Here is a 16,858-nt window from a genome sequence, read left to right as displayed (position 1 = left end):
ATGAACTGACCAAAACCTCCATGCCCTGTCTCCCTGCGCTGTCAGTGGGAAAGACAGAAGGGCTGGGGAGGGGAAAAGGTGTTTTAAAGGCTTTTACTTCTCATTGTCCTCCTCTGACTCTGTTAATAACCTTTTATACCTTATACCTTTAAATTTGAATCTGTTTCACCCTTTGAGTGTTTTCCTCCCAATCCTTAACTCATGAGCTTTGTGATTTTTTTTTCCCCTCTCCTCTGCCCAACTTTAGCATAAGAGGGTGAGCAAACAATATTTGTGGGTGCCTGGTGTTTGGGCACTATCAAACCACGACAGACCAGCCATTGTCACCTGTGAAGGGCAGCAGGTAACAGCCTTTGAGGCCAATTCTGACTCCAATTTTTGTGGAGTTGACAGAAGATACCCTAGGAGTAGCCTGGGCTCTTCCTTTCTCCTTTTCTTTCAGCCTGAGAGACAGATGTGGAGAATTTTGAGTCAGTGGAAACTCTGCCATCACAGCAGCCCAGCATCCTGGAGTTAAGAGAGAGATGACTTCATCCTGTTACTTGACAAAGCCCTGCTCATGCACTCACCAGCCAATCCTTCTTTCCAAATCTTTCCAAGTTTCCTCTCTGTTGCTGTTCATAGCCTGGGAACATGTTTTCAGTTCAGCCATTCCCTGGAAATAGGCAGGCAGCACAGGGGCCTTCTTTTCATGCAGTTTTCAAAAAGCAGGTCTTTCTACTGGCCATAAAAGACAATAAACTGTTCCTTGAGGGCTGATTTAGGAGGCACTGGGAAGCTCACTTGCTGAAGGCATAATGCTAGAAATACTATTTTATTGGCAACTACCTGGAAAAAAGGAAAACCAGACTGACAGCTAAATCTATTAAAAAAAGCATTTGAAGTCCTTCTTCAAAACTACTAGAACAAATAGAAATGCACAGCTCTGCATGGGGTCATTTGCTTTTTCCCCAGACCATGGGGTCTTTGTTTTTTTCCTAGGATTCTCTCTTTAACAACCACAGCAAACCAGCTGGATTAAGACATCACTCAGAACAACTCAAAGAGCTAGAAAGAGCATCTTACCTTTTCATCTGCAGGCAAAATACCAAGAGGAGAGAACAAGTGCAAAGAGAATGCAAGGGTGTCTCCAATCTCACTCTCACAGACATGGCCCTTTGATGGTAAACCTGACAGACACATTTTGATTTTCAATGGGAGCTGGGAGGCAGCTAAATGCTGCAGGGCAGTTAAACAGAAGGTCTGCTTCAAAGCATAGGGGGCATTTATTTAAGCTGCCCAGCTGTCTTGTTGGCATGAGCCAGGAGGAAAATGCAGGTAGAAACACAGATTGCCTCATCTCTGCACTGGCAGAGTGGGCAGGCTAATGTGCTGTGTTACTGTTACTGGGAATTTTGCAGTAATAATGCAGATAAATACCTGTGCTACACTGTTGTCAGGGGAGATCTGAGCTGTTTGCTAAACTAAACCACTGCATGGACAAGTTTTGGTTAAATGCAACACTGCTGTGCTAGAGGCAAAACAGTCCCAGCCTTCTGTTTCCATGTCCTGATCTATCTTTAATTCCAGAAACCTCTTTGTACCTCCTTCATTTTTCTTGCCCTATAGAATTCACACTTACAGAAGACAGCTAGCTAACACAAGAGCATCCCTAGTTCTCAGTGCTCAGGTTCCTCAATGGCTGAGCACCAAAGTAAACTTCACCCTCTTTTCTATCAGGACCAGAGTCCACAAAAGAAGCCCGTGTTAGCCCTGGCCTCACTGCAGGCTACATCAGCAGGGTGAGAGCTTTACTGTCACCTACAACAAAGGATGAAATTCTGCCTGAGACACACACCTGGCAAAAAGAAGTCTGGCCTTGTAAGGAGTTACCTTTCCTAAATTGCTATAACCAAACATACATTACAACAAAGCCCAGAATTTGTCCTCTTCTTAGGGCTCATGTATTAGTAAGGGAAATAGATTTGCCAGGTTAAGCTATCCCTGTATTTCTTCACAACACCAGACCTACATCCTTATTGTTCCACCCCTCTCCCTGCACTGCTTTATATACCCTCAGGATTACAAGGCACCTGTGGTAGCAAATCTGCCTCTCACATGAACACATGTGCAGCAGAGAGCTGCCCAGAGTAAAGACTCAGGGCTGGGGAGCGAGTTGCAGTGGTTTTCCAGCCACAGTTTCTGATCCATTTTGGGTCAGTAGTAGATGGTTACAATCCTGTAAGTGAAATTGCATCTTGGATAACTTTCCCTGTAGGAAGTCTCCTTCTCTGGACTCACTAGTATAATTGCTATTTCTCTGCTCTCTATTAGTAATTCTGCACTGAGCAGGTACACAGAAATTCATGCATGTTTTTCCCCTACAAATACAGCTGTGTCACCTTGGCTCTGAAATAGACTCTGAAACTGTCCCTGGTGTATTTGTTTTGTATTGGACAAAGCAGGAACATCAGATCCTGCTTTACATTCATTCACATATCTCACTTAAAATCATATCTGACAGTCCTAGTTTTAACTTTTCACACATGTTCTTCATGTCACAGCCAAGAGGAACAAAACCCCTGAACCAAGAGATTGTCAAGATCCTTGATGCATTTAGTATGCTCAAGGGCTGAACCAAGTTGGACCCAAGCACATGTGCTGGGCCAGGCTTCTTTTTGGCTCTGATAAGCTCAGACTTTGGCAGACGTGTGCTAAGATTTCCTGGACTCCAGACAATCCCAGCCTGCAGCAATACACAAAGTGTATGGGCATCTACATGGGTGTTGTGTGTATGTGCCTGTGTGGCAGGGATGACAGACAATAAACCCAGCTTTGTGTGCCAGGCTCCCTGTAAATAAGAAGCCATGGGGTGATGGATGGGCTTGAGAAGGCCTGGAGCAGAATGGATGGGGTAGGCTCTATGGTGGCTGACATGCAGAGAGCTGGCTGGAGCCATGAGGATGGCATTGTGCAGATAAATGAGATTTCACTTCCCTGCTGGGTCTCTTTCCATCTGTTTTTCTGTTTCTGGAGGCAAATGCTGGAAAGCTTCATAAACAGTCTGCCAAGAGACTTTCCCATTTCTAAAAGCTCAATCCCAGTTTTCTAGGTTCTCCCAAAGCAGGCAGGTAATATTTGCCCTTTTCTTTTCCTCTCCAGGGCAAAAGTACTAACACTTTTATTCTTTCCAACACTTCCTGTATACTTGATTTGCAAAGAATTTAAATTGTTTTTGCTGTTGTCCCAGACATCCTTGGGATGACAGAACAGCAGAATTCCCCACTCACAGATCTTCAGACCTTTTGTGTTCCTTTTCAGAGCTGCCCTGCTTTTTAGGTTTCCTGTTTCCATTATCACCATTCCTCCCTAACTTGCTTTTCATACTTACAGGACTCCAAAGTTTCTTTGTCCCTCATGGCTGTGATGCAAGACATTTCCTCTCTGCAGATATTCAGGCTACCTGAACACCCCCCACCCCCTTTGCCCTTTGAAACACCTGGTTCCTTTACCTGAGCTGTTTTCTCTCATTTTTGCTATCCCCAGACAGCATTTCAGAATAGAAAGGGCCAAATTAAGTAATACACCAGTTGCATTAATGGCACAAGAGACAGAACATGAGGATTCAGATTTACAAGGCATTAAGTAGTAGTTATAGTTGTAGCTGCCCCTTCACAAAGTCTCTCCCTGGGGCAATTTGTATCCAGTGACCACTTGAAACTTGATTCACTCAACATTAGTTGTAGGGCTGGAGCTGGGACTCCCCTCACACATCAGCTCTGGCTGGGCAGTCTGTGTTCTACCCTCCTGATCTCTGATCCGGACAGAAGTCATCAGTTCATACAGCACAGCCCAGGGAGCTCCCTCTCCTGCAGCCCAGGCTTGTGAGCTTCCCGAGTCCCTGCTGAGCTCCAGCACCCCAGTTTTAGTCCACACTGGACACCTTCAGGTGTCCCCTAGCCACAGCTGTGCCACCCTTTCTTCCGAGCCTAGTCCAACCTGCCCTGAGATCTTCCCAGCACAACATCTGCCAGGGCCAGGTCAGCCCAGCGAGTCACTGCATTGAAGGGGAAGAGGGGCCCATGCATGAATATGCAGTACCCTCTGCTCTGCTTCCCTCTGGGACTTCAGAGTGTGCCTGACGCAGCCATCACAAGCGACCTGCCATCAAACAGAGCCTACTCTACCCAATAATGAGACTAAAATAGCAATGAGCCCGAGATTAGCATCCAAGATATAGTTGCTTGCTGTCAGCATGGCAGAGAAGACTCTTCAGTTTCATGCACAATGCCAGGTGACAAATGGGACACAATCAATAGGAAAGGTCATTGCTCACCCGGCTGGAAAGTACTCGCTAGTGTTACAGGGAAGAATGGGAAAGATTTACCCTAATCTTTGCTGCGAGGGAGACATGGATGTGTCCCGATTGGCAGAACAGTTAGGCTGTGCTTTCAACATTCTTCCTTGAATGACATTCTCACTTTGAACCATACCTATAAAATTAATGCCTCCTTCTTCAAGGGAGAGGAGACGGGAATGCAAAACCACTTCCATTAAACCCTCTGGCTGACAGAAAACTTCAGGTGTGAATTGGAGAAGTGTCACTTAAATTCTACGTGATGAATTACTAGCTGCAATAAGCCATTAACTGATGCCAAATTGATTTAATTCAGAAATGAGATCTCACGTTTATCAACAGAGGAAGAGGAGAGAACAAGCCGCGGGTACCCAGGGGCTCGGTGCATGGCAGCACACGGCTCTGTAAACACAATGACTCGGTGGGAAAAGCTTCCGTCGCCCCTCGGCATCTCTAGCTCGGAGCAGGGACATACCCCTGGGATGTGAGAGGGGCTCAGGCCCTGCGAGGGACGGTGCCTCTGTCCGAGGCGACTTTGCTTCCAGGAGCGATCTGGGGAGGGAGCTTGCAGGAGTGACCCACAGTGGGACGCGAGCCCCGGAGCCCGTACCGCACATCCCTGCGAGGCTCACGGCGCAGGGCACGGAGGCGACCCGTGTGACAGAGCCGCGGCGGCAGCGGTAGAGTCCGGAGCCCGCTCCCCTGCACGGGTGACAATAGATCTGACCGAAGGCACCGCGCCCCGGCACCGGCGCTGTCCGAGCTCTGTGCTCGCTCGCACCGCTGAGCGATGCCGCCGTGCCCGGAGCTCCGCGCGCATCCCGACGACGGCAGGACCGGGGATCCCCGTCACCCCCTGTCTTTGTCTCCTCCGGGGCGCACGGAAAGTGAGAAGGTGTCCCCCACTCCTCCCCAGTCCCTGAGACAGCAGAGGGGAATCAGCTCGGCGGAGCATCCACCCCCGACCCCGGGGCGGGGTGAGCAGGGCGCGAGCAGCGCTGCCTACCTGTGCGGAGGTGCCGGTCTGGCGGAGCCCGGCAGGCAGGGCAGGGCAGGGCAGGGCAGGGCACGGCAGAGCTGTGCGAGCGGCGGAGGGGAGGCAGGTCTGCGGGGGGCAAGGGGTGTTCAAACCCGAGAGGAGGAGGAGGAGGAGGAGGAGACAGGGGGAAGGCAGTGGGGGAATGTGGAGAGGAACCGGGGACGTCGGGAATCCCGGGGGACCGGGGTGCATGGTGCGGGAGGAGGTGGGGCTGGGAGGGGCGGAGGGGCTCCGGCCGTGCGGGGGGAGTGCAGGGGCATGCCAGGGGAGCGTGCTGCGGGGCAGCCCGGCGCTAAGGAGGAGGTGGGTGCGAGAGTGCAGGGTGCTGGTGGCAGCAGCGGTCCCCGCCCCGGGCACGGACGGGACAGACAAAGACCGGAGACAAAGGCGTGGCAGCCCGGGGAAGTGGAGGGGGGAGCGGGTGAGCCGGTGAGCCCCGCTCACCTGCGCGGTGGGGCGGGCTCCGCGCTCCCGGGGGGTTCCCCCGCGTTGTGGTCACGGGGCGGGAGCTCCGCTGGCGGCTCAGCGCGCCCCGCTCCCTGCACCGAGCCCCCGGCCCCGCCGTGGCGGGGGAGCTGCGGGGGTGCCGGGACCCCGCGGGGGCAGCGCGGGGCGGGCGTGAGGGGCCGCGGGCCCGGTAGGGAGCGGGGGGGCGGCGGGGTGAGAAGCCCTGACGTCACCCGCGCGCGCCGCCACCGCCCCCGCGCTGGGCGGGCGTGAGGGGCCGCGGGCCCGGTAGGGAGCGGGGGGGCGGCGGGGCGAGAAGCGACACCGGGAGGGGACACGGGGACGGGGAGGAGCACTGGGGGAACAGGGGGAAACACGAGGGCGGGAGGCCGTGCTGAGGCGGGGCCGGCCGGCGGGTGCGCTGGGCGGCAGTGGGGGCGGCGGGCCGTGCGAGGAGCCCCGTTTCGGGAGGGAGCAGCGGCGAGCGGGCGGTCCCCGGGCTCGGGAATGCTGAGGGAAGGCGGTGGGACCGGGAGGGACGCTCGAGGGAGCTGTCCCCGTCCACCCTCCCTTCTGTTGAGACACCGGAGTGGGCGAGGGAGCGACGGTGAGCCCGGGCAGGGCACGGCGGGGCTGCTGCGGTGGCCTGTGCCGGCTGTTCTGGGCTAATGCTCTATAGTGACAGGCACGGGGAGGATGCTGGCTTATAGCACATGGTATTCCCCATCCCTGGAAATGTCCGAGGCCAGGTTGGATGGAATTTGTACCAGCCTGGGATAGTGGAAGGTGGCCCTGCTTCTGGCAGGGTGTTGTAATACGATGAGCTTTAAGGTCCCTTCCAACCCAAACTGTTGTGTGATTCCATGATCTTCCAGCCTGCACAGTCCTTGAGCATACAGTGCCTAGTTCCTACTTTGTGACTGTGTGGAAGGGTGGATCCCTTGGGTTGCTTGAGCCTCTCTTTAAGAAGGGATGAAGTTTAAGTGAGGATGTGAACCTAAACCTAGAAACATAGATTGTTCATGATACTCTAGATTTTTTTGTACGAGTATTTGTATTGTACATATATATGTACAAATCGATACTAGCATTAGTATTAATTTGTATTATTACTTTTTGTACTAGTTTGAGACACTGTGGCTGGAGTGCTTGAGAGATGCTTGACTATCTTAATTTTATTTAGTGTAGCAGATCACTCATATTCCAGGAAGTCCTTGTATACAGTGGTTTAACTCTGTTTTTTAAAAACTGGGGATGAGAGTAGCCCCTGTTCTGTGCAGGTTGAACAAATTCTTTGTAGGTCTGAAAAACATGTTTTGTTGCAGCTGAAACAGCTTGAAAATCTGTGTCTAAATAGCTGATTGGAACATTTGTGGTTTGTTAAAAGTCTTTGTAGGATACCCGAGTTACTGGTGGAGCCAGGGTGCTCCAGAGGCATTTAAAGACCTCTACAGTTCATGAACGGTGCTGCTGTTAGAATTCTAGTGGTTAGAATTTGCTTGCATGCAGAGAGTGTGGATAAAATAATAAAACAAATTAAAGTTTTTAATAGATAATTATGTACACTGTGTAAATTGTGTAAGGCATGGAGTCTGCTATGCAGGGAAAGCTGCTAGGAAGCTGAACTCCACCATCTGCTGTTTGATTGTTGGCATGTGAAACTGAATTTATCACCATAATGTGTTGCCCTTTGTAGCTCACAAGTTTCAGGCTCCCCAGGGATGTAGGCCCTACAGAGTTCAAGGAGCAGCTGAATGATGCTCTAGGTCACATAGTTTAGTTTTAGGTGGTCCTTTAGGTGGTGAGGAGCAGGGAGTTTTACTCTGTGATCCTTATGGGTGCCTTCCAACCTGAGGTATTCCATAATCCTGTGTGACAAAGTTGACTTAATTATGCAGCTCTACAGGGTTTGGGTTCCTTAGGACTGCACAGAGAAACTCAGAAGCTGTTGGCAGTGGCAGCAGGTGAGAACTTGTGTGATGGTGTGTCAGTGGAGGATGTAGCTCCAAGCTTGGAGAAGCAGTGGTTCATGGTGGTTCATTTTAGAATAAACCCAAAACCCTGAGAAGTTCTTGTGTTATAGTAGGAGATAGGGCTTAGAAGAGGCAAGTACTGTGAAGCTTTAGAAAAACAGTGTTTCTTGTGTTACTAGAAAGTATTTGTCTGAACTTTCCTGTATCCCAGAAAGGGAGAAAGACTGCAAACCCCTGGAATTAAATGATGAATGATCTCTCATTCTGAGGTTTGTGCACTGCTGGTAATTCCTGAGGACATGTTGTGCTTATGGGGGGTGCTCACACCTCTCACTGTGGGTTCACAGGTTGTCTGGTGTACAGCTCCATGAACTGACTAGATGAATAATACAGGAGCCAGAGGATAACCATTCCTTTTGTGGTTACTTCCAGGGCCTGGGGAAGATGACCACTCTCACACGGCAGGACCTTAACTTTGGGCAAGGTAAGGTGCTGTACTGAGGGCAGCTGGTGTCCTTGTGAGGCTCTTGGGCACTGAGCTTGGGGGAGTGTTGCTGTAGGTTGCTCTAAACTTTCTGCAGCTAAGAGGAGGCAGGTGGAATTTATGCAGAAAAAAATACTTGTAAAAAAAGTTCCCCTGAGCCTATGGTACTGCTCTACTTTCCCACACCCTATTCCAGCATCTTTTACTTCTGTTTTTCAGTTGTTGCAGATGTTCTTTCAGAATTCCTGGAAGTGGCTGTTCACCTCATCTTGTACGTCAGAGAAGTTTATCCTATTGGGATCTTCCAGAAGAGGAAGAAATACAATGTACCTGTCCAGGTAGGAGATTTTTCCTGGAAGCTGACAACCACATGGACAAGCAAAACAGCCAACACTCAGCAGAACAAACTTACACTCTGGAAGTCATTGTTTAATGTACAGCCTGATTTTTGAGGAGAGCTTAGTTCCTCTCATAAGAGAGAACAGCCCTGTAGCTGAGGATACAGCAAGTGCTCATGGAACAAGCAGGTCATGGACAACAGTAGTGGAAGGCTTCCCAGCTCTGCAGTGAGGTAACAGCATGTTTCCTAGGAAGTAGAGATGGTTGGAATATGCTATTCTAAATATGCTGTTGTGGGTATACATTCCAGATCTACAACAACTGTGTGGGTGCCATGACCTGCTTCAGCTGATTAACCCTTCCCTGAAAGAATTGCTGGTTTGAATGGGCAACTCAGCATTTTCCATGAATGCCTTGTACACACTGGTGCTTCTGTTAAAATCTTCCCTTTTAGTATTGTCCTGGCTCAAATCAAACCCAGCTCTGACTCTTCCCTGTGTTTGCTACAGATGTCCTGCCACCCAGAGCTGAACCAGTACATCCAGGACACGCTGCACTGTGTAAAGCCACTGCTGGAGAAGGTGAGCTCAGACCGGGGACCTGGGCTAAAGTACTGCAAGTGGATTTGATAGAAAGTAAGAGAACATAAATATTACCTTAACTGCAACATTTGTTTACAAATTTACCATATACAATATAGTAGCTGATAAAAGTTCCTAACAAAACTAAAACCTAAAATGATAACTGTTCCTGGCAGTTAAGACCCTGCCTTGCTTGTCTCATATACCACACAAGGACATGTCTGTATATTTACATCATTCTACCATTCTGCTTTACAATCCACCCCAATTTAAGCACCTGTTGTGGCAGAACAGTTTGAATGCTTTGCTGTGAACCAGCAAGTAAAGGTAGGTCTGGACTCCAGGTTTTTTGAGAGAAGGATGTGACCAATGAAACATTCCAGGAGGCTGCTGGCAGGCTTTGTATGCCTCGCTCTTTATAGACAATTTGAATGCACATTAAGAAAATGGAATTAAGTCTGTTTTAAATTGTGGTTGTATAAAGCTGTTCTGTTTAGGCAATGGTCTGAATGTATCTTAACTTCATTGGTGTCCAGAGTGATGCAGTGAGATGGCTGTGCATTTCCTCCCTTGTTCCAAAACAAGATCTAGAGGAATTTAGCACACTTCATCTCCCCCAGCCTTAGCCACCCAGCAAGAAATGGCTTTGCAAAGGCATTTTTTCTGATTGCTAAGAATAATCTGAACTCAGGTTTGGATAAAGGTTTGTGCTCTTGGCCCCAGCAACTGAGTGTACTCCACTACATCAAAGTACATGAAGCACACTGTGGGCAGCAGACAGCTTGTATTAAGGAAGAGATTTTTGTCTTGGTTCCTGCAGAACGATGTGGAGAAAGTTGTGGTTGTGATCCTGGATAAAGAGCACCACCCCGTGGAGAGATTTGTCTTTGAGATCACCCAGCCACCTCTTCTTTCCATTAGGTGAGGTTTCCACTCCTGCTTGCCCATGGCATCCAACACCCAGTCCTGGGAGATATTCTGGGAGAAACTTTAGGCCTCTGTTGCATGCCAGTAACAACTGCTGTCTCCTCCACAGTTCTGAGTCCCTGCTGTCCCACGTGGAGCAGTTACTGCGTGCCTTCATCCTGAAAATCAGCGTTTGTGATGCCGTGCTGGACAACAACCCCCCAGGTAAATAAATGTCACTTGGATCCCAGCAGCCTAATGCTTGGCATTCCTTGGCTTGGCCAATCCTCTGGGAGCTGTCCCCTGAGCTGGAACCTGATACTTCTCTTAGGTTGCACCTTCACAGTTCTGGTTCACACACGGGAGGCTGCCACACGCAACATGGAAAAGATCCAGGTGATAAAGGTGAGTGATATCCTTGGACACATGATTGTGTGTAAAAAGCTGCAGAGCAAAGACTGGGCAGTGCAGTTTTGGCATCTCTAAGGTTAAGGCAGAGAGGTATTTTGAACATAGGTTGGTGTCACATGACAACATAACTACTTGAAACGTGGTGAAATGTGCTGGTGAGCTGAACACATTTGCCACACACAGCCACAACTTCAGACAGCTTCAAGTCTTGAAATAGATTGTAACAATACTCACTGCCCAGTGCTTGCTTAGAAACGCTTAGAAATACTCAGGCATGTAGAATAGGTACTTGAATTTAATCAAGCAAAAAAACCCTTACCCACCATCCACTGTGTGGTAGCTGATTTTGTGTAAAGAACAAGAAAGACGAAGATTCAAGTAAGGAGTAGGTTTGGGGGCACAAATACATTTTATCTTGCAGGAAACTGTGCAGAACACTTTATAAAGGAAGACTATTTTTAAAGAATCTTTGCTTAGATACAAGGAACTCTTTTCCTGAGTCAAGTTATTTTAGGTGTCCTAAGGCACAAGAAATAAAGCTAGCCAAGTATAAAATTGTTTCAAAATGAAAGTCTGTTCTGCACTGCTTAGAAATGGAAACTTGTGGTGTAGTAGAACCACCTTTAGACTTCCAAGGCAGGATGGAAACCCATGCCCTAAGCATTCTGGAGTTGCAGTTAAATCCTGGTGTACTGAACTGGGCATGGTAGCTCAGGACAGCTGAGAGTTTATCTTACTCATCTCACTTTAAAGAAGTGAGATGTCACCTCTGCAGTAAGTGAAGTGGGTTGACCTCACAGTTTGATGCTGTAACAATTATGCTGAGCATGAGGGACAAGTGTGTAAGTGTTTTGCTGTCGTGGAAGGTTTGTATTACCTGTCCCTCAGCCAGTCTGTCTCTCTTTTAGCACAAAGCAAGTGCTGAGGAGGAGCTCACAGCACTGCTGGGTTCTGCCAATAACACCTTGTGTTCCTGCCCCCAGGACTTCCCTTGGATCCTCGCTGATGAGCAAGATGTGCATATGCACGACCCCCGGCTTATTCCCCTGAAAACCATGACATCTGACATCTTAAAGGTGAGCAGAGCATGCTGACCAAGAGGTGCTGAACCTGCTGTAGTTCTGAACTTTGAATGCTCTGACACCAACTCTGCAGTTTTCTGTGATGTTACAACTTTAAAAAATACTGGTAAGCAGTAGCTTAGTCTTACAGATGTCTGTGCCAGTAATCAAAGCAGGGCAAGACTCCTCATAGTAAAATAGGAAACCTGATTATGGGGGAAGGTATAAGCAACACCTATTCAGCCTGTTGCAGGCCTTTGTTTTTTTGTTCAATTCACCTACCTGTATACCAACACTGGAGTGTTGCTTTTTCTCCCTCTAGATGCAGCTGTACGTAGAAGAGCGAGCTCACAAAGGCACCTGATTTTAAATCTTCCTTGCCTTCAAGCTTCATCTGATCTTCCAGTGGAGTAAGATCTGTCACAAACTGTATCTTGATAACCATCTCTTCAGCTGGCCTTCTGGGTGAATGTAGAGCAGCTGCTGCCTCTTTGTTTTAAGTGCTCTTACCATTGTATAAAGAACTGACTTGGGATGGGGAGCCAGAGCCTGTTCCCATGTTGACTTGTGTGAGAGTACAGGAGTTGATACAGTGCATCCCTGGGGAGTCAGTGCTTTATTACCAGTCCAGTTCTCACCTGAAAAGGGCAGCTCCATTGCACACAGGCAGTGACAGACAGCAAGGAGCTGTCACACAATCCATGAAAGCAACATTTCTGCTAAGGGGGAGTGAGGCCTTATGTAGTGTCTGTCCACTGTGAATATTCCAATTAGTCTTCAATAAATATTAAGTTTTACCCCAGTTGAACTGGGCTGAGTTCTGTCAAAACCAGGCTCCCTTCTTCGCTGAGGAATTATTTTTATTTTCTGTGGAGCTTCCACCACTTTTCTGGCCCATATGTGGACTCTGTCAATTCCTCTGAAAGGCTGTAAAACCCTGGTCTCTCCCCTTTCACTCAGAGGTGGCATTAGCAATGTGGAATTTGTCTGCCCAGCAAGGACATCTGCCAAGTATCCTACTCCTAACAGAGAACAGGTAAGGAAAGCACTGTTAGTCCTATGCCTGTCAGAGGAGATGGAACACGGCCTTAGCATTAATTCTGAGTATATAAGGGTGGCAGACACTGTTCACAGTAAGCTGAACTTGTTTGTCAGAGAATTTGGTACACTAGCCTGTCCAGTACCTCGTGCTTCCTCCTAGATCAAGGCTGGACACTGCTTTAACATTTTATATTGGGTTACACTGCTCAGTACAAACCAGTGGTGATGTGGGAAAAGCCCAGCACAATCAAAAGGCTCTTGTGTTGTTAGGCAGCTGCCTGAAGGGACTCCCTACCTTCTCTTTCCCTGTTTATTCAAACACCAAGGGACTGTTTTGGATAGGAAGGCAGATACCATTTTGATCACACACTTGCAGAAAGGGCAAGGAATTCACTACCAGTGACACGGCACTTAGGAACAAGGGGTGACAGTTTCCTGTGCTAGGAAGTGTCTGATGCAGATCATAAATCTTAACTGAATCTTAAAACTGAAACAGGAAAGAAAATACCATACAAAGCAATCTGTGGCAGAGTCCTTGTAGATAACATTGGTAATCTGAAATGAAACATTTTAGCCTTATCTTTCTTAAGTTCCATAAACAAGAAAGTATCTTTAAGACTCTGTGTGTTAGCATAAGAATGTATTAACTAGAAAAGATAGATCTCATATTTAATTGTCCCAGTTTTTCTCTGGAAGGGCACCAGTAACTGGAGTAGCATCCATGGTAGACGAGGATGAAGACAGAAGCCCTTCCAAAGGGCTGGGCCTGCAGAAGTTCTGCTGTGAACAAGAGCTGCAAGACAAAGCTAGGACACACCCAGAGAGTACAGGCAAATAGTGCACCTGAGGCCAGCTGGTTACAGTCCTGAGGTAAAAGCAAACCCTTCCACTGTGCTTCATAACGATGTCTGGGGCCCAATGGTGATGCTGCTGTTTGTCACTCGGATCCCGTACCATCCTGCCCAGAACTGGGTGTCCTGGCCTCCGTGCTGAAACCAGATGTAACGAACTCCTTCTGGGTAATTCTGGAAGGTGTGAGAAATCTGGAGACAGAAGAGAATTCCTCTGAATTTGTGTAAATAAAGCAGCGCTCACCTAGAAGCTCAGAAAACTCCAGTGTGAGTTCTTAGAATGAGCTCTTCCTGAGCTCAGGTATCTTTCATGGAAAGTGCACCATACCTGCCCTTTCTTCCTTTTTTGGGGGATGGGGAGGGGAAAGAAGCCTTTCTCACTCTCCCAAAATCCTGAGTTAAACTAACATTAACCTTGATTCTTAAGTGCATGTATAAGTAACATCTAATGCAGAATGTACAGTAAATCAAACCAGTTAAACACCTCTAACAGTTTAAGAAAAGTTAAGTCTTCAATACTTGGTTATCCATGCAGTAGTTTTAAAACAGATTTTTGATCCAAAAAAATCCCTAAAATCTGCTCTTGTTATTTAATTATTTAGATATAATATTACATAAAACCAAGAAATAATTAAAATGACTGTACTAAAACAACACAGAAGCCCACAGGATACTCTAGGAAATGCTGGGCACCTAAAAATAGCACCTGTCTCATTGAGGACACAACTGCTTCTTCAGCATCATCAACAGCAAGGAGTGACTCACCTTCTCCATGGAGCAGAGGAGGCTGAAGAGCAGAGAAAGTCCACTGGCACTTTTGGCCAAGTAAGACTTGCAACACACAAATGTCACAACACTGCTGTAAAGCTCCTGCCTCCAGGGCTGCTGCTCACCTCTCTCCACTTGGCATCACTCCACTGCTCAATGACCACTGGCTCAGGGTGGAATTCCTCCAGGACGATGTAATCTTTGGAGAGCAGCCTCACGGTGAGCTCGTAGCGGCACCCGCAGTCAAACCTGGCAGCGTACCTGGAGAGGCAGGAGGAATCAAGGAGCAGGGCTGTGTATACAGCATTCAGTTCTCTTTATTTTTCAAAAGCAGTCTTCAAGGGGATCCCTGTCTGCAGAGGAAAAGGAATGTCATCCCCACAGCTACAGAGAAGTTATTGAACTTACAGCTCTCCCACCTTTCACAGGATTGCCACCTTGTAGTCCACTGAGTAAGTTTAGATTTAGTTTATTCTTTACTCAAGAACTACACCTCTCAAAGAATAAAGAACTGAATTTTTAGCATGAAAAGTTCCAGAAGCCTAGCTTACCTCTAGACCAATGCCAGTAATTCTAATTTTCAGTGGTTCCACTCACCAGTCCTTGACTGTAATTTCAGGCCGTTTCTCATCCATCAGCTGATTCCAATAGCCTTCTTTCTTCAGGGTAATGAGTTGAGACTTGAAGCATGGCCTGAAACAGACATAGAAATACAGTTCCACAGAACACATCTCTTCTCTTTTGCTGTCCTTTCCCTGACAGCTTTAATACCCACCCAGATCCTGAAGGCCCACAAAGCTAAACCCTGACTTATCCATAGCCTTATCCTTAGCAAGAACCTGACAAAAAATTAACTGAATTAGCTTCACCCCAAGATAAAAATAATAGTTACCTACAAGCTGGATTAAGGGGAGTCTCTGTACTCATGTATTGGTAACAGGAAACCCGTGCCTAGTGCTTGTAAAAGCTGTTGATCCTCCTCTGATGACAGCTTTTATTACAAGTCTTAGTGTGACACACCTACCACTCCTGTAGGTTACAGAGCTTTGACCTTGTCATGTAAGTTGATTAAGTTTCCCAGACCCTTAACCTTTCCCTACCACCTTTGGGAGAGGAGAAGCAGGGATCCCATGTGGATTATCCTAAATACAAAAATTACAGGAAGTTGCTGGTAGGCAGAGATATTTAGCACCTGCTGTGATCAATTCTCTCAGCATCTCTTTAGATTAACTGGCATAAAGGGTTAATGAAGCTCCTTCCTTTTCCCACAGGTGACCTAAGGTTCAGACCCACCAGCAGCCTTCTAACCATGGTGCCTTTTCAGACAGATGGGAGGAAGCAGTTTGCAGTTCCAGCTTACTGGAATCCAGTTCTTACCCATATGAAGTGACAAAGTATTTGTGTACTGTGGGGTCTGGCAAATCATTTCCGTGAGCTCCAGGAAGATCCTCAATCTTCCACTCATCTCCTTCGTTATTATCAAGTGTCCAGTGCTGGAAGTCCTCTAAAAACACAGGTGTCCAAGGTGAGGGTTAGGACCTCACTTCAGCTACCAGCAGGATCTCAGCTTTCATTAGAATCAGCAACAGGAGAATTCTAGGAAGCTGCTTGGTGTTTTCAGATCCACTGTATTTTTCCTACAGCTGTAAGTGACTCCTGTCATTATGCTGCCATTACCTTTAATGTGGCTGTCAGCATCTAGGACAGGAGGTAGCAGATTTCTGACCTCATCAGAAAATCATCAGCAGCAATAAAGTAGGATTAATGTAGTCATATTAATCAAGTCTTTGGTAAGAAAAGTTCTCCAGCTGCCCAAATGTTTAATCCCAATACCTGATCGTTTCACTACCACATTGTACTTGCAGTGCAAATTAATTGTCACTGCCTGCTATATTGGAGCCTTATGACTCCAGATTTTTCTGGCTAAAACCACAAAGTATTGGTAAATACATACCTATCTACCTACAGCAGTTTTATTGTAGGAGTTGAGCTGTGAATCTGACCTAGCAGAGCTACACACCCTGGACAGTCCCACAGCACCAGCAGCTGAGGCACGCAGAACACTGACTCATTCTGACTGCTCGGAAACTCTCAGTCCTTTACTATAAATAACGAAACAAACCTTCAGCAGAAGGGTTTTTGATTAAGTTTCTCTTCAAGTGGCACAGCATATAGAAGATCCTCCAGTCAGAGATGCTTCTGTCCAAGCTCTGACGATAAAACCCATCGCGCTGGCACTTGCGCTTCCACAGGGTGGTGAGGTCCACCACGTACCGCCACTGCGTGCACACCAGCCGGCAGGTGCGGAGCAGGTCCCGGGCGGGCAGCAGCGACAGCAGCTCCACCAGCACGTCCTCGGGGAGGTCGCCGATGGTTGTCATGGCAGACGGCGGGCCGCAGGAGCGCGATGGGAAATCCGCGGCGCCACGGGCCGAGCTGCCGGAAGCAAAGGCAGTTTCGCCTCGTTACGGACAGACCTTTGGACAGCCCGCCCGGCCCCAGGCCCGCTGCCCGCCGTGTCCCGTGTCCCGTGTCCCGTGTCCGTGTCCCTGTCCCGGCCCCGGCCCCTTCCCCGGCCCCGGCCCCACCTGGCTCCGCCCATCTGCGCCTCCCGGACACGG

At 48.2% G+C, this 16,858-nt stretch overlaps 3 protein-coding genes across 7 annotated transcripts in view; 1 reads left to right on the top strand and 2 right to left on the bottom strand.

The window, feature by feature from the left end:
- Positions 1 to 5,962, bottom strand: part of DRAXIN (dorsal inhibitory axon guidance protein) — a 15,337-nt gene extending 9,375 nt beyond the window's left edge. Inside the window, exons 1-2 of one of the 3 annotated variants that reach the window (XM_019008763.2) lie at positions 5,820 to 5,960; positions 5,343 to 5,441 (exon numbers count right to left, since the gene is read on the bottom strand). The gene's annotated coding sequence lies outside the window, so the exon portion shown is untranslated. Of the gene's footprint in view, positions 1 to 569; positions 841 to 5,342; positions 5,442 to 5,819 lie in introns of those variants that run through there. The other 2 variants (XM_015648251.3, XM_015648250.3) reach the window with 2 other exon arrangements.
- Positions 5,963 to 5,988: 26 nt separating this feature from the next.
- On the top strand, positions 5,989 to 12,406 carry MAD2L2 (mitotic arrest deficient 2 like 2). Of its 3 annotated transcripts, none has more exons than XM_015648255.3 (9): positions 5,989 to 6,012; positions 8,228 to 8,279; positions 8,499 to 8,617; positions 9,128 to 9,199; positions 10,020 to 10,120; positions 10,236 to 10,330; positions 10,437 to 10,510; positions 11,500 to 11,592; positions 11,900 to 12,406. In XM_015648255.3, exons 2-9 carry the CDS (start codon positions 8,240 to 8,242, stop codon positions 11,939 to 11,941), a joined length of 636 nt encoding a protein of 211 aa, XP_015503741.1. In that variant the 5' UTR covers positions 5,989 to 6,012; positions 8,228 to 8,239; the 3' UTR covers positions 11,942 to 12,406. The 3 variants fall into 3 exon arrangements, with proteins under 3 accessions (XP_015503741.1, XP_015503740.1, XP_015503742.1); XM_015648254.3 differs by lacking the exon at positions 5,989 to 6,012 and adding an exon at positions 6,061 to 6,110; XM_015648256.3 differs by lacking the exon at positions 5,989 to 6,012 and adding an exon at positions 6,493 to 7,786.
- A 551-nt stretch (positions 12,407 to 12,957) lies between these two features.
- On the bottom strand, positions 12,958 to 16,852 carry LOC107213635 (F-box only protein 6-like). The gene is made up of 6 exons (XM_015648252.2): positions 16,826 to 16,852; positions 16,360 to 16,673; positions 15,615 to 15,741; positions 14,835 to 14,930; positions 14,363 to 14,498; positions 12,958 to 13,661 (listed from the first exon to the last, which is right to left on the bottom strand). Exons 1-6 carry the CDS (start codon positions 16,837 to 16,839, stop codon positions 13,515 to 13,517), a joined length of 834 nt encoding a protein of 277 aa, XP_015503738.1. The 5' UTR covers positions 16,840 to 16,852; the 3' UTR covers positions 12,958 to 13,514.
- Positions 16,853 to 16,858: the final 6 nt, after the last annotated feature.

The sequence above is a fragment of the Parus major genome, chromosome 21 (assembly GCF_001522545.3).
Source record: "Parus major isolate Abel chromosome 21, Parus_major1.1, whole genome shotgun sequence".
Classification (NCBI taxonomy): domain Eukaryota; kingdom Metazoa; phylum Chordata; class Aves; order Passeriformes; family Paridae; genus Parus; species Parus major.
This window is presented reverse-complemented; position numbering and strand designations above follow the sequence as displayed.